We start from the raw sequence: 16,397 nt of genomic DNA, 5'->3' as shown, positions 1-16,397 counted from the left end.
CAGGAGAGGGCTCAGCGCTTTGCCAACCGCCGCCGCGGTGTGGGTCCCCGACTACGCGTTGGGGATTTGGTATGGCTTTCTTCCCGCTTTGTTCCTATGAAGGTCTCCTCTCCCAAATTTAAACCTCGTTTTATTGGTCCTTACAAGATATTGGAAATCCTTAATCCTGTATCTTTTCGTCTGGATCTTCCTGTGTCGTTTCCTATTCACAATGTATTTCATAGGTCCTTGTTGCGGCGGTACATTGTGCCTGTAGTTCCTTCTGCTGAGCCTCCTGCTCCGGTGTTGGTTGAGGGCGAGTTGGAGTACGTGGTGGAGAAGATCTTGGATTCTCGCCTCTCCAGGCGGAGGCTTCAGTACCTGGTCAAGTGGAAGGGCTATGGTCAGGAGGATAATTCCTGGGTGGTCGCCTCCGATGTTCATGCGGCCGATTTAGTTCGTGCCTTTCATGCCGCTCATCCTGATCGCCCTGGTGGTCGTGGTGAGGGTTCGGTGACCCCTCACTAAGGGGGGGGTACTGTTGTGAATTTGCTTTTTGCTCCCTCTAGTGGTTACTAGTTTTTTTGACTCTGGTTTTTCTGTCATTCCTTTTATCCGCACCTGGGTCGTTAGTTAGGGGTGTTGCTATATAAGCTCCCTGGACCTTCAGTTCAATGCCTGGCAACGTAGTTATCAGAGCTAATCTGCTGTGCTCTTGTCTACTGATCCTGGTTCCGGTTATATCAGCTAAGTCTGCTTTTTGCTTTTTGCTATTTGTTTTGGTTTTGTATTTTTTGTCCAGCTTGTTCCTAATCTGTATCCTGACCTTTGCTGGAAGCTCTAGGGGGCTGGTGTTCTCCCCCCGGACCGTTAGACGGTTCGGGGGTTCTTGAATTTCTAGTGTGGATTTTGACAGGGTTTTTGTTGACCATATAAGTTACCTTTCTTTATTCTGCTATCAGTAAGCGGGCCTCTCTGTGCTAAACCTGGTTCATTTCTGTGTTTGTCATTTCCTCTTACCTCACCGTTATTATTTGTGGGGGGCTTCTATCCTGCTTTGGGGTCCCTTCTCTGGAGGCAAGAGAGGTCTTTGTTTTCCTCTACTAGGGGTAGTTAGATTCTCCGGCTGGCGCGTGTCATCTAGAATCAACGTAGGAATGATCCCCGGCTACTTCTAGTGTTGGCGTTAGGAGTAGATATATGGTCAACCCAGTTACCACTGCCCTATGAGCTGGATTTTTGTATTCTGCAGACTTCCACGTTCCTCTGAGACCCTCGCCATTGGGGTCATAACAGCATGACATTTTCCGTGATTATTTGGATAAATTTATGATTGTGTATCTGGATGATATTTTGATTTTTTCGGATGACTGGGACTCTCATGTCCAGCAGGTCAGGAGGGTTTTTCAGGTTTTGCGGTCTAATTCCTTGTGTGTGAAGGGTTCTAAGTGCGTTTTTGGGGTTCAAAAGATTTCCTTCTTGGGATATATTTTTTCCCCCTCTTCCATCGAGATGGATCCTGTCAAGGTTCAGGCTATTTGTGATTGGACGCAACCCTCTTCTCTTAAGAGTCTTCAGAAATTTTTGGGCTTTGCTAACTTTTATCGTCGATTTATTGCTGGTTTTTCTGATGTTGTTAAACCATTGACTGATTTGACTAAGAAGGGTGCTGATGTTGCTGATTGGTCCCCTGCTGCTGTGGAGGCCTTTCGGGAGCTTAAGCGCCGCTTTTCTTCCGCCCCTGTGTTGCGTCAGCCTGATGTTGCTCTTCCTTTTCAGGTTGAGGTCGACGCTTCTGAAATCGGAGCTGGGGCGGTTTTGTCGCAGAAAAGTTCCGATTGCTCCGTGATGAGACCTTGTGCTTTTTTTTCTCGTAAATTTTCGCCCGCCGAGCGGAATTATGATATTGGGAATCGGGAGCTTTTGGCCATGAAGTGGGCTTTTGAGGAGTGGCGTCATTGGCTTGAGGGGGCTAGACATCAGGTGGTGGTATTGACTGACCACAAAAATCTAATTTATCTTGAGTCCGCCAGACGCCTGAGTCCTAGACAGGCGCGCTGGTCGTTGTTTTTCTCTCGGTTTAATTTTGTGGTGTCCTACCTGCCGGGTTCTAAGAATGTTAAGGCGGATGCCCTTTCTAGGAGTTTTGAGCCTGACTCCCCTGGCAATTCTGAACCTACAGGTATCCTTAAGGATGGAGTGATATTGTCTGCCGTTTCTCCAGACCTGCGGCGGGCCTTGCAGGAGTTTCAGGCGGATAGACCTGATCGTTGCCCACCTGGTAGACTGTTTGTTCCTGAGGATTGGACCAGTAAAGTCATTTCTGAGGTTCATTCTTCTGCGTTGGCAGGTCATCCTGGAATCTTTGGTACCAGGGATTTGGTGGCAAGGTCCTTCTGGTGGCCTTCCCTGTCACGAGATGTGCGAGGCTTTGTGCAGTCTTGTGACGTTTGTGCTCGGGCCAAGCCTTGTTGTTCTCGGGCTAGTGGATTATTGTTGCCCTTGCCTATCCCGAAGAGGCCTTGGACGCACATCTCGATGGATTTTATTTCGGATCTTCCTGTTTCTCAGAAGATGTCTGTCATCTGGGTGGTGTGTGACCGTTTCTCTAAGATGGTCCATTTGGTTCCCCTGCCTAAGTTGCCTTCTTCTTCCGAGTTGGTTCCTCTGTTTTTTCAAAATGTGGTCCGTTTGCATGGTATTCCGGAGAATATCGTTTCTGACAGAGGAACCCAATTCGTGTCTAGATTTTGGCGAGCATTCTGTGCTAGGATGGGCATAGATTTGTCTTTCTCGTCTGCTTTCCATCCTCAGACTAATGGCCAGACCGAGCGGACGAATCAGACCTTGGAGACATATTTGAGGTGTTTTGTGTCTGCAGATCAGGATGATTGGGTTGCTTTTTTGCCTTTAGCGGAGTTTGCCCTCAATAATCGGGCCAGCTCTGCCACCTTGGTGTCTCCTTTTTTCTGTAATTCGGGGTTTCATCCTCGATTTTCTTCCGGTCAGGTGGAATCTTCGGATTGTCCTGGAGTGGATGCTGTGGTGGAGAGGTTGCATCAGATTTGGGGGCAGGTGGTGGACAATTTGAAGTTGTCCCAGGAGAAGACTCAGCTTTTTGCCAACCGCCGGCGTCGGGTTGGTCCTCGGCTTTGTGTTGGGGACTTGGTGTGGTTGTCTTCTCGTTTTGTCCCTATGAGGGTTTCTTCTCCTAAGTTTAAGCCTCGGTTCATCGGCCCGTACAAGATATTGGAGATTCTTAACCCTGTGTCCTTCCGTTTGGATCTCCCTGCATCTTTTTCTATTCATAACGTTTTTCATCGGTCATTATTGCGCAGGTATGAGGTACCGGTTGTGCCTTCTGTTGAGCCTCCTGCTCCGGTGTTGGTTGAGGGCGAGTTGGAGTACGTTGTGGAAAAAATCTTGGACTCCCGTGTTTCCAGACGGAAGCTCCAGTATCTGGTCAAATGGAAGGGATACGGTCAGGAGGATAATTCTTGGGTGACTGCCTCTGATGTTCACGCCTCCGGTCTGGTCCGTGCCTTTCATAGGGCTCATCCTGATCGCCCTGGTGGTTCTGGTGAGGGTTCGGTGCCCCCTCCTTGAGGGGGGGGTACTGTTGTGAAATTGGATTTTGGGCTCCCCCGGTGGCCACTGGTGGAATTGAACTTGTGTGCATCATCCCCCCTGTTCACCTGTTCCTATCAGGATGTGGGAGTCGCTATTTAGCCTTGCTCCTCTGTCACTTCCTTGCCGGTCAACATTGTAATCAGAAGCCTTTCTGTGCATGTTCCTGCTGCTAGACAACTCCCAGCTAAGTTGGACTTTTGTCCTTGTTTGTTTTTGCATTTTGTTCCAGTTCACAGCTGTTGTTTCGTTTCTGTGTCTGGAAAGCTCTTGTGATCTGAAATTGCCACTCTGATGTTATGAGTTAATACTAGAGTCTTAAAGTAATTTCAGGATGGTGTTTTGATAGGGTTTTCAGCTGACCATGAAAGTGCCCTTTCTGTCTTTCTGCTATCTAGTAAGCGGACCTCGATTTTGCTAAACCTATTTTCATACTACGTTTGTCATTTCATCTAAAATCACCGCCAATATATGTGGGGGCCTCTGTCTGCCTTTCGGGGAAATTTCTCTAGAGGTGAGCCAGGACTGTATTTTCCTCTGCCAGGATTAGTTAGTCCTCCAGCTGGCGCTGGGCGTCTAGGGATAAAACGTAGGCAACGCTACCCGGCTACTGTTAGTTGTGCGGCAGGTTTAGTTCATGGTCAGTTTAGTTTCCATCCTTCCAAGAGCTAGTTCTTATGTTGCTGGGCTATGTTCTCTTGCCATTGAGAACCATAACAAACAAGACTGAAAAAATACTGATACAATCTAAGCTGGACAAAAAACAATGAATAGCACTAAATTATTAAGCACACAGCATGTGTGTCACCAAAAACCAGACACTTATCTTTGCAGATTTGGCAGCAAGGCAGAAGGAACCAGGCAAGGACAAAACCTCCCAAAACAATGGACAACTGGCAAGGACTAATGAATCCTGCACACCTAAATACCCCAGTCAGAGCTGCAATCAGCAGATACATCTGACCAGGGCTGCAACCCAGAGACAACTGCATTACCACCTACAACCACCGGAAGGAGCCCAAAAGCAGAATTCACAACAGGGTATAGATACTGAGGATCTAGCTGATGTTAGGATCCTTGCTGATCTGTTGGAGGAGGGCCAAAGACCGGAGGGTCTAGGCCCCTTCACAGATCTGAAACCAAGGAGTACAAGAATGCCCCCTCTGTCGGACAATAACAGCATAGACATATTTTCCAAACTTGTGACTGCTGAATTGAAGGCACTGCAGGAGAAGGATGAGCGTAAGACTCACAATAATTTATCATATGTGGAGAGAAAAGCACTAGAGGACTTGTCCAAAAATAATGAGCTGATTTTTAAATCTTCCGATAAGGGGGGCAATATAGTGATCCTAAACCATGATAAGTATAAAGAAATGTGTGCTAGAATCTTGAGTGATAGATCTACATATGGTATTTTAAGGGATGATCCTACAGACATCTTTAATGGAAAACTTGAAGCCATACTTATAGAGGCATTAGAATCTGGTGTAATCTCAAAAAATGAAAAAGACTTTATGTTTCAGAAAACCCCGACGGTTCCAATTTTTTATGCATTACCGTAAGTGCATAAGGGGTTGTCCCCACTTAAGGCCCCATTGTATCAGGAAATGATTCCATCTCCCAAACTTGCAGTGTCTATATTGACAGGGTATTGCGCCAATTTGTCACGGCATTGCCTTCTTATGTAAGGGACACCTCAGATTTGCTGAGAAAGGTTGACGGGGTTACACTTGATGACAATGTGCTCTTGGCTTCGATAGACGTAGAAGCATTATATAGTAGCATTCCACACAACAAGGGATTAGAGGCGGTGGAATTTTTTCTAAAATCTAGAGGGGTGCATCTTGGTTCACATAGTGATTTCATTTGCTCATTACTGGGATTTGTACTTACAAACAACTACTTTCTCTTCAACGGGACCTACTACCACCAGCTCAGGGGCACCGCGATGGGTAGCCCTTGTGCGCCCACCTACGTGAATTTGCTCCTGGGCTGGTGGGAGGAGACCGTTGTGTTTCCGGAGGACAGCCGGGCCTGGTGGCGCCCCCAGATTATTTTCTGGGGGCGCTACATAGATGATATCTTTTGGGCAGGTGATACATTGTCTTTTGGGCAGGTGATACATTGTCTTTCAACGCATTTGTCTGTGATTTGAACAAAAATGTTCTAGGCCTCAGATTTACCTCAGAGGTCGATCGACAATCCATTAACTTTTTGGATATTAATATCAAGAAGGGTACAGGGGGCCTCTTGGAAAGTACATTGTTCAGAAAACCGACCGCAATTAATAACTTGTTGGACTGGGACAGCAACCATCCACACAGTTTGCGTAGAGGGATCCCCAAAGGCCAGTACCTAAAGGTCAAAAGAAATTGTTCAAATACGACTACTTTCTATGGGGAAGCAAAGGATCTAGAAATAGATTTCTCAACAGGGGTTATCCCATGAGGGTCCTTCAAGAAGCTTTCAAAAATGCGGAGTCCTGTGATAGGAATAGTCTCCTGATGCCGAGAGAAGTAAAAGATGATAAACAGACACGTATTATTGGAAATTTTGATAACCGTTCAAGGGAGGTCCGAGACATTATCTCCAAATATTGGGGAATTCTAAAAGCAGATAGTGAGATCAGTGAACTCCTGGGTGATACCCCGGCGATCACTTACAGAAGGGGTAGATCGATTGGCGATCAATTGGTTCACAGTATGTATACCCCACCATTAAAGACGGGCACCTGGCTAGACAGAAGGGAGGTCACGCTGTGTTATTTATTATGCCACATGCCCTTGTGGCTTAATATATGTAGGGCTCACATCACGTCACTTTAAGATCCGTGTACGTGAGCACGTACGCGGAATCGAGGCGGCTGCTGATCCTACATTAGATCCCACTAAACTAAAAACACTCCCTAGACATTTTAGGGAACATCATGGGTGTGATGGAAAATTGATTAGGTTTAGGGGGATCAACAGCTTGGATATTGGTATTAGGGGTGGTCAAATAACCTCCAAACTTGCACGCCTTGAGGCGAAATGGATCTGGACCTTACAGACGACTCATCCCCTTGGTCTTAATGAAACTTTAAGTTTCGCTCCTTTCCTGTGATCATCAGACTGTTGAGCTCTCGTGTTGATCTTTGTACCCAGCTATTTTTAATGCTTTTTACCTGTTTTTTAGTTATAGAGTATTGTGGATGTTTTCTTGGCCATGCTCGTGAGGTCTTTTCCATTCTGTCGCATATTTTGGTGAGAATTACCTGCGAAGCTGAATGAAGAGAGAAATGGGAAAGAGAAAAAGGAAAAGAAAAAGAGAAAAAAAGTAAAAAGAGAAAAAAGAAAAAAAGACTTTGAATATAAGCAATGATACGTCTCTATACTACCACCCAGTGGACATTATTTGTACTGCATTTATATCAAAATCTAAATCAATCTGAATCCCTTTGTTACTATAGGGTGACCTCTCCTTTTTATCTATTATTGATACATGTATTTTGTTAAAAAAGCTACTCATATTTTGTAATAACAACATGTTGTGTATTTATGCTGGCACTGTTACTAAATAGTACTTACTTGCTATTTTAAAGCTGAGCATATAAATATGAATAATTAGGGGTGCTGTCAGTTTGCTAATAATATTTACTATATAGCGCTGTGGTTTGTTTCTGTTTTTCCTTTTCTTTCCCCCTGTACCTTTCATGACGCTACAATATACCGGTTGTTTACCGCGCATGCGCCCGCATGTGGATCCTTTGGTGAATGGCGATTCAGTGTTTACTGTGGGCAGATCATGTGGGGCCCCACGTGTATCGGTCCGCACATCCTGAATCTTGCCGTCTCCCTTTGTTGCACAGGCGGTTGCTGGGTTACGCGCGGCTACTTCCGGTTCACGTCTCACCTTTACTTCCGGTTTTCGGTCTATTTATATCGCACATCTCTTACTCTGTATTAAGCGCCCCCTGACAAAGGTGTGCCGAAACGCGCGTTGGGGCGGACACCGGGACACTGCACCTGCCGAAATACTACAATTTTAGGGTGATGTATTAATCTCTTAATTACCGCTTTCTTTACCGCTTTCTTCTCTTGTGCACTATGTTGTATCAGGGTACATGCCAATGTGGCAGTATTAAATATTGAACAGTGTGACTCCTTTAATGGACTTTAAATGTACAAGCTGAGTTCCCCTATTATTGCATTGTTATTTTGATCCTAAATGTGTATGGTTGCAATTAATATATTTCTTGACATGGGTCAGCAGGCGTTTTCCCGGTGTTCTGAGTGCAATATTTGTTTTTAATTATTGTTGGGCGACTATGTTGTTACCACTGCCCTCCTGCCTTGCACTATTAATAAAGCAGTTTTATTAAAAAGACATAAGGTTATCCTTTTTGGATTCATTTCCCTCCCCCTGTCTGCAGAAGGGAGGTCGGTACGTTTAAATGTGGACATTGTTCATTCTGTAAGTACATTAAGGTTGGCAAAAGTTTCTCAAATACCACGACAGGGAGGCTGTACCACAATAGACACTTCGCCAATTGTAAAACCAATGGAGTGGTATATCTTTTCCAGTGCTCATGTCCAATGAGCCACGTGGGAAAAACTAAGAGAGAACTGAGGGGACGGATTGGGGACCATATAGGAGATAGCCGTCATGCCAGGGATATGCCAGTCTCCAGACATGTGAGAGAGTTACATGATGGGGACCTTGGGGCTATATCCTTCTGTGTAATTGAAGTTATAACACCATCAATACGTCGTGGTGATTGGAATAAGAAAATCCTACAAAAGGAGTTGAGGTGGATACATAGATTGGATACCACCTCCCCAAGGGGACTTAATGAGCAGATACAATTTGGCTGTTTTCTGTAATATCCCTATCTCTAGGGTCTATTTTCCGTGTGTCTACAATAGTGCCTCGTTATATTCATAGCCCAGTCTCTATATCGGTCAGAATTGGCCTAAAATATTTATACATCTACTCTTATCATAGAGAATTTATATTGGTTTTGTTTTCCTCCTACCATAAGAGTGAGGATAAATCTGCTTAAATGGAGCCTTTCTCACACTATTCTATCGCCGGTAGCGAATAAAGTATATTGATAAAAAGGACCTGAGCATAATACATGAGATAATGATTTGGAATGCATGATCTCTTTTGCACTTTATTTGATGTTAAAAATTTACACCTCTAGATGGATCACGTAGGCGTGTCAGCAAGATAGTTCTGTGTATACCTTAAGAATATACGGCTCAACTTTATGATATTTATGCTCTGGTATTATAGCACTTGTGGCCGTATTCCCTCCCCCCTTTTATTTAAGAGTTACCTATATACAAACCTCCTGCTATGCATTAGTGATAGGATACATATATTTGCGCCATGATAGGCGCTATTAGGACATCACGGCTATTAGGGCATTATGGTGATAGCAGTACCAGCCCCCCGCTGTGCATTGGTTACCAGGGGGCGTATATCCGCGCCACTGATGGGCGTGGCTTAGCTCTACGTCATCTATGGGGGCGGCAATATTAAGATCTGGATGCGCCATGAGAAACAACAAAGGGACGTCTACCCATGTGACTGGGGGACGTGCACAGGATACCATAGCGAGGCCTGTATCGCATACATACCAGCAACGTCTTCATGACATGATAAGGTGACACGCACGCCGGACCACATGGTTACACCACATGGGCAGCGATACCGGTAACCGGAAGTGCTGCGGCATGACAGATTGGAATCCGCCAAAAGCATATGCATATAAGAGGCAGCGGTGGGTGAATGAGCTCCATGGCATCACATTGAAATGGGGGATTGTCCCGACCACTTGATCTCATAGAATCCACTCACCTTTGGCGTTTACATGCTGTAATGAGATAAGTACTTTGCTTTATATCTTCCTCCTGATGAACCTCGGCAGAGGGGAAACGCGTCGAGACTATTGTAACCTGGTACAAGCATTTCTGGGCTGCATGATTTGGGAGTCAGTATTAGACTCAAATAATCTAATCTGATGCATGGCCAAATGTGTTATGGTTCTCAATGGCAAGAGAACATAGCCCAGCAACATAAGAACTAGCTCTTGGAAGGATGGAAACTAAACTGACCATGAACTAAACCTGCCGCACAACTAACAGTAGCCGGGTAGCGTTGCCTACGTTTTATCCCTAGACGCCCAGCGCCAGCCGGAGGACTAACTAATCCTGGCAGAGGAAAATACAGTCCTGGCTCACCTCTAGAGAAATTTCCCCGAAAGGCAGACAGAGGCCCCCACATATATTGGCGGTGATTTTAGATGAAATGACAAACGTAGTATGAAAATAGGTTTAGCAAAATCGAGGTCCGCTTACTAGATAGCAGAAAGACAGAAAGGGCACTTTCATGGTCAGCTGAAAACCCTATCAAAACACCATCCTGAAATTACTTTAAGACTCTAGTATTAACTCATAACATCAGAGTGGCAATTTCAGATCACAAGAGCTTTCCAGACACAGAAACGAAACAACAGCTGTGAACTGGAACAAAATGCAAAAGCAAACAAGGACAAAAGTCCAACTTAGCTGGGAGTTGTCTAGCAGCAGGAACATGCACAGAAAGGCTTCTGATTACAATGTTGACGGGCAAGGAAGTGACAGAGGAGCAAGGCTAAATAGCGACTCCCACATCCTGATAGGAACAGGTGAACAGGGGGGATGATGCACACAAGTTCAATTCCACCAGTGGCCACCGGGGGAGCCCAAAATCCAATTTCACAACAGTACCCCCCCCTCAAGGAGGGGGCACCGAACCCTCACCAGAACCACCAGGGCGATCAGGATGAGCCCTATGAAAGGCACGGACCAGATCGGAGGCGTGAACATCAGAGGCAGTCACCCAAGAATTATCCTCCTGACCGTATCCTGTTGTGAATTCGGTTTGTGGGCTCCCCCGGTGGTTTGTTATGGTAGTGTCTCTTATGTGCCTTCTTCCATCTCTGATTACCTGTCGCCACCCTCTAGGGGAGTTTCCTATTTAAGGCTGCTTGGCTGTTAGTCATATGCCGGTCATCAATGTGCTAGTAGCATTCTGTTGCATTCACCTGCTTCAAGTCCCAGTTCAGCTAAGTTGAATTTTGTTTCTTGTTTTGCTATTTTTGTCCAGCTATCTGCAATGTGACCTTTCAGTGCTGGAAGCTCTTGTGGACAGAAAATTACTACTCCAGTGGCATGAGTTGTCACTGGAGTTTAAAGTAGTTTCTGGATGGTGTTTTTGAATAGTGTTTTTAGGTTGACCGTGAAGTAACACTTTCCTGTTCTTCTGCTATCTAGTAAGCGGACCTCACTGTGCTAAATCTGCTGTTCATCCTACGTATGTCATTTCCTCTGAACTCACCGTCAATATCTGTGGGGGCCTACTATCATCTTTTGGGGTTCCTCACTGGAGGTAAGGCAGGCCTGTATATTCCTCTTATAGGGGTAGTTAGATCTCCGGCTGGCGCGTGGTGTCTAGGGCATCGTAGGTACATCCCCCGGCTACTGTAAGTGTTGGGTCAGGTTCAGGTCACGGTCGACCTTAGTTTCCATCACCCGAGAGCTAGTCCGTTTTGTATTTTTATTCCCCTGGTCATTGGGGTAACCATAACAGTTTGGCCGGCCTGTAAAAAATCTATGTGTTAAAATATGCACTAAAGCAGGAAGGAGGAGAAAAGGTTTTTTTTTTTTTTCTGTGTTTGAAAGTGCACCTTAGTTTGCTCATTTGTATTCCTTGCTTAAACTGCAGTCTTCAGCCTTTTTTTTTTCTCCTCTCCTCTTAACCTCTGAATGCTTGGGTTACACCCATTTGAACCATGGATTCACAGAGTTTAGTTGCAGGTTTGAATAACCTTGCGACAAAAGTACAGAACCTACAAGATTTTGTTATACGTGCTCCAATGTCTGAACCTAAGATTCCTCTGCCTGAATACTTTACCGGAGACAGATCCCGGTTTTTGAGTTTCAGGGAAAATTGCAAATTGTTTTTGTCTCTGAGATCTCACTCTGCTGGTGATCATACTCAACAAGTTAAAATTGTTATCTCTCTACTGCGCGGCGACCCACAAAGTTGGGCATTTGCATTATCGCCAGGGGATCCTGCGTTGTTAAATGTAGATGCGTTTTTTCAGGCTTTGGGGTTGCTTTATGAAGAACCTAATTTGGAGATTTTGGCTGAGAAAGCCTTGATAGCTCTTTCCCAAGGGCAAGATGAAGCTGAGATATACTGCCAGAAATTCCGTAAATGGTCGGTGCTTACTAGATGGAATGAGTGCGCTTTAGCAGCTAATTTCAGAGAAGGTCTCTCTGATGCCGTGAAGGATGTCATGGTGGGGTTCCCTGTGCCTACAGGTCTGAATGATGCCATGAAATTGGCTATCCAGATTGATCGGCGTTTGCGGGAGCGCAAATCTGTGCACCATATGGCGGGGTCTTCTGAGGAAAAATCTGTGCACCATATGGCGGTATCTTCTGAGCAAAAACCTGTGCACCATATGGCGGTGTCTTCTGAGCAAAGACCTGTGCACCATTTGGCGGTGACCTCTGAAAAGGCATTAGAGCATATGCAATGCGATCGTGTTTTGTCTAGAGGCGAACGTCAAAATTACAGGCGCAAAAATGGATTGTGCTTCTACTGTGGTGATCCAGCTCATGTTATATCAGCATGCTCTAAACGTATAAATAAGGTTGATAAAAAGGTTGATAAATCTTTTTCTACAGGTACCTTGCAGTCAAAATTTCTTTTGTCCGTGACATTAATTTGTACCTTATCATCTGTTACTGTGAATGCTTATGTGGATTCTGGCGCCGCTCTGAGTCTCATGGATTGGTCCTTTGCCAAGCGTTGTGGGTTTGATTTGGAGCCGTTGGAAGTTTCTATTCCCCTGAAGGGTATTGATTCTACACCTTTGGCTAGCAATAAACCACAATATTGGACACAAGTGACTATGCGTCTTACCCCAGACCATCAGGAGATTATTCGTTTCCTTGTATTATATAACCTACATGATGTCTTAGTGCTTGGATTACCATGGTTACAGATTCATAATCCCGTCTTGGACTGGAAATCTATGTCTGTGTTGAGCTGGGGATGTCGGGGTATTCATGGGGATGCACCTTTGGTTCCTATTTCTTCATCTACTCCCTCTGAGATCCCAGCATTTCTGTCAGATTTTTATGATGTCTTTCAAGAGCCTAAAGTTGATTCTCTCCCTCCCCACAGAGAGTGTGACTGCGCTATTGAATTGATCCCCGGTAGTAAGTTTCCTAAGGGTCGCTTGTTTAATTTGTCTGTGCCCGAACATACTGCTATGCGGGAGTATATCAGAGAATCCTTGGAAAAGGGTCATATTCGCCCCTCGTTGTCTCCACTAGGGGCAGGATTTTTCTTTGTAGGTAAAAAGGATGGTTCATTGAGACCTTGTATCGACTATCGACTTTTGAATAAGATTACAGTTAAATACCAGTACCCGTTACCTTTACTGACTGATCTGTTTGCTCGCATAAAGGGGGCTAAGTGGTTCACTAAGATCGATCTACGTGGTGCGTATAATTTGGTGCGGATTAAGCAGGGGGATGAGTGGAAGACCGCATTTAATACGCCTGAAGGCCATTTTGAGTATTTGGTAATGCCTTTCGGTCTCGCAAATGCCCCTTCCGTTTTTCAGTCCTTTATGCACGATATTTTCCGTGAATATCTGGATAAGTTTATGATTGTGTATTTGGATGATATTCTTGTTTTTTCGGAGGACTGGGAATCTCACGTTCAACAGGTCAGGAGAGTTTTTCAGGTTTTGCGAGCTAATTCTCTTTTTGTAAAGGGCTCAAAGTGTAGTTTTGGAGTTCAGAGAATTTCCTTTTTGGGATATATTTTTTCCCCTTCATCTATGGAGATGGACCCTGTCAAGGTCCAGGCTATTTGTGATTGGATGCAACCTACTTCTTTGAAGAGTCTGCAAAAGTTCTTGGGTTTTGCTAATTTCTATCGCCGATTTATAGCGGGTTTTTCTGCCATTGCTAAACCTTTGACTGATTTGACCAAAAAGGGTGCTGATGTTGCTAATTGGTCCTCTGCGGCTGTGGAGGCCTTTCAAGAGCTTAAGCGCCGCTTTTCTTCCGCTCCTGTGTTGCGCCAACCTGATGTGTTACTTCCGTTCCAGGTTGAGGTGGATGCTTCGGAGATCGGAGCAGGTGCAGTTTTGTCGCAGAAAGATCCTGACTGCTCAGTAATGAGACCATGTGCGTTTTTCTCCCGAAAGTTTTCGCCCGCTGAGCGAAATTATGATGTGGGAAATCGGGAACTTCTGGCCATGAAGTGGGCGTTTGAGGAGTGGCGTCATTGGCTTGAGGGTGCTAGACACCAGGTGGTGGTCCTCACTGACCACAAGAATCTAATTTATCTTGAGTCGGCCAGGCGTCTGAATCCTAGACAGGCGCGCTGGTCGTTGTTTTTCTCCCGATTTAACTTTGTGGTGTCATATCTGCCTGGGTCCAAGAATGTGAAGGCGGATGCCCTCTCTAGGAGTTTTGAGCCTGACTCGCCTGGTGATTCCGAACCTACCGGCATCCTGAAGGATGGGGTGATATTGTCAGCTGTCTCCCCAGACCTGCGGCGTTCTTTGCAGGAGTTTCAGGTGGATAGGCCTGATCGCTGTCCGCCTGGTAGACTGTTTGTCCCTGATGATTGGACCAGTAGAGTTATCTCGGAGGTTCATTCTTCCGCGTTGACAGGTCATCCTGGAATTTTTGGCACCAGGGATTTGGTGTCTAGGTCCTTCTGGTGGCCTTCTTTGTCTCGAGATGTGCGCATGTTTGTGCAGTCTTGTGATGTTTGTGCTCGGGCCAAGCCCTGCTGTTCTAGGGCCAGTGGGTTGTTGTTGCCCTTGCCTATTCCTAAGAGGCCTTGGACGCACATCTCTATGGACTTTATTTCTGACCTTCCGGTTTCTCGTAGGATGTCTGTCATCTGGGTGATTTGTGACCGTTTTTCTAAGATGGTTCATTTGGTACCTTTACCCAAATTGCCCTCCTCCTCTGAGTTGGTTCCTCTATTTTTTCAGAATGTGGTGCGTTTGCATGGTATTCCTGAGAATATAGTGTCTGACAGGGGTACTCAGTTTGTGTCTAGATTTTGGCGGACGTTCTGTGCCAGGATGGGTATCGATTTGTCTTTTTCGTCTGCATTCCATCCTCAGACTAATGGCCAGACTGAGCGTACTAATCAGACCTTGGAGACTTACTTGAGGTGTTTTGTGTCCGCTGATCAGGATGATTGGCTTGACTTTTTGCCGTTGGCAGAGTTTGCCCTTAACAATCGGGCCAGTTCTGCCACTTTGGTTTCTCCATTTTTTTGTAATTCAGGGTTTCACCCTCGGTTTTCGTCCGGTCAATTGGAGTCTTCGGATTGTCCTGGAGTGGATGCTGTGGTTGATAGGATGCATCGGATTTGGGGACAGGTTGTGGACAATCTAAAGTTGTCCCAGGAGAAGACTCAACAGTTCACTAATCGTCATCGGCGTATTGGTCCTCGTCTTTGTGTTGGGGACCTGGTGTGGCTGTCTTCTCGATTTGTTCCTATGAAGGTCTCGTCTCCTAAGTTTAAGCCTCGGTTTATCGGCCCTTATAGGATTCTGGAGGTTCTTAATCCTGTGTCCTTTCGTTTGGACCTCCCAGCATCTTTTAATATCCATAATGTTTTCCATCGGTCATTATTGCGGAGGTATGAGGTACCGGTTGTTCCTTCTGCTGATCCACCTGCTCCTGTGTTGGTTGAGGGTGAATTGGAGTATGTGGTGGAAAAGATCTTGGACTCCCGTGTTTCCAGACGGAAACTTCAGTATCTGGTTAAGTGGAAAGGTTATGGCCAGGAGGATAATTCTTGGGTGACAGCATCCGATGTTCATGCTCCCGATTTGGTTCGTGCATTTCATAGTGCTCATCCAGATCGCCCTGGTGGTTCTGGTGAGGGTTCGGTGCCCCCTCCTTAAGGGGGGGGTACTGTTGTGAATTCGGTTTGTGGGCTCCCCCGGTGGTTTGTTATGGTAGTGTCTCTTATGTGCCTTCTTCCATCTCTGATTACCTGTCGCCACCCTCTAGGGGAGTTTCCTATTTAAGGCTGCTTGGCTGTTAGTCATATGCCGGTCATCAATGTGCTAGTAGCATTCTGTTGCATTCACCTGCTTCAAGTCCCAGTTCAGCTAAGTTGAATTTTGTTTCTTGTTTTGCTATTTTTGTCCAGCTATCTGCAATGTGACCTTTCAGTGCTGGAAGCTCTTGTGGACAGAAAATTACTACTCCAGTGGCATGAGTTGTCACTGGAGTTTAAAGTAGTTTCTGGATGGTGTTTTTGAATAGTGTTTTTAGGTTGACCGTGAAGTAACACTTTCCTGTTCTTCTGCTATCTAGTAAGCGGACCTCACTGTGCTAAATCTGCTGTTCATCCTACGTATGTCATTTCCTCTGAACTCACCGTCAATATCTGTGGGGGCCTACTATCATCTTTTGGGGTTCCTCACTGGAGGTAAGGCAGGCCTGTATATTCCTCTTATAGGGGTAGTTAGATCTCCGGCTGGCGCGTGGTGTCTAGGGCATCGTAGGTACATCCCCCGGCTACTGTAAGTGTTGGGTCAGGTTCAGGTCACGGTCGACCTTAGTTTCCATCACCCGAGAGCTAGTCCGTTTTGTATTTTTATTCCCCTGGTCATTGGGGTAACCATAACAGTATCCCTTCCATTTGACCAGATACTGGAGCTTCCGTCTGGAAACACGGGAGTCCAAGATTTTTTC

At 45.6% G+C, this 16,397-nt stretch overlaps 1 protein-coding gene across 1 annotated transcript in view; it reads left to right on the top strand.

Moving 5' to 3' along the window:
- The first annotated feature begins 6,053 nt into the window (after nucleotides 1-6,053).
- Nucleotides 6,054-16,397, top strand: part of LOC143766415 (uncharacterized) — a 54,658-nt gene continuing 44,314 nt past the window's right edge. Inside the window, exon 1 of the mRNA XM_077254086.1 lies at nucleotides 6,054-6,249. Coding sequence (XP_077110201.1) covers nucleotides 6,054-6,249 — 196 coding nt within the window. The remainder of the gene's footprint in view (nucleotides 6,250-16,397) is intronic.

The sequence above is a fragment of the Ranitomeya variabilis genome, chromosome 4, assembly GCF_051348905.1.
Source record: "Ranitomeya variabilis isolate aRanVar5 chromosome 4, aRanVar5.hap1, whole genome shotgun sequence".
Lineage (NCBI taxonomy): Eukaryota > Metazoa > Chordata > Amphibia > Anura > Dendrobatidae > Ranitomeya > Ranitomeya variabilis.
This window is presented reverse-complemented; position numbering and strand designations above follow the sequence as displayed.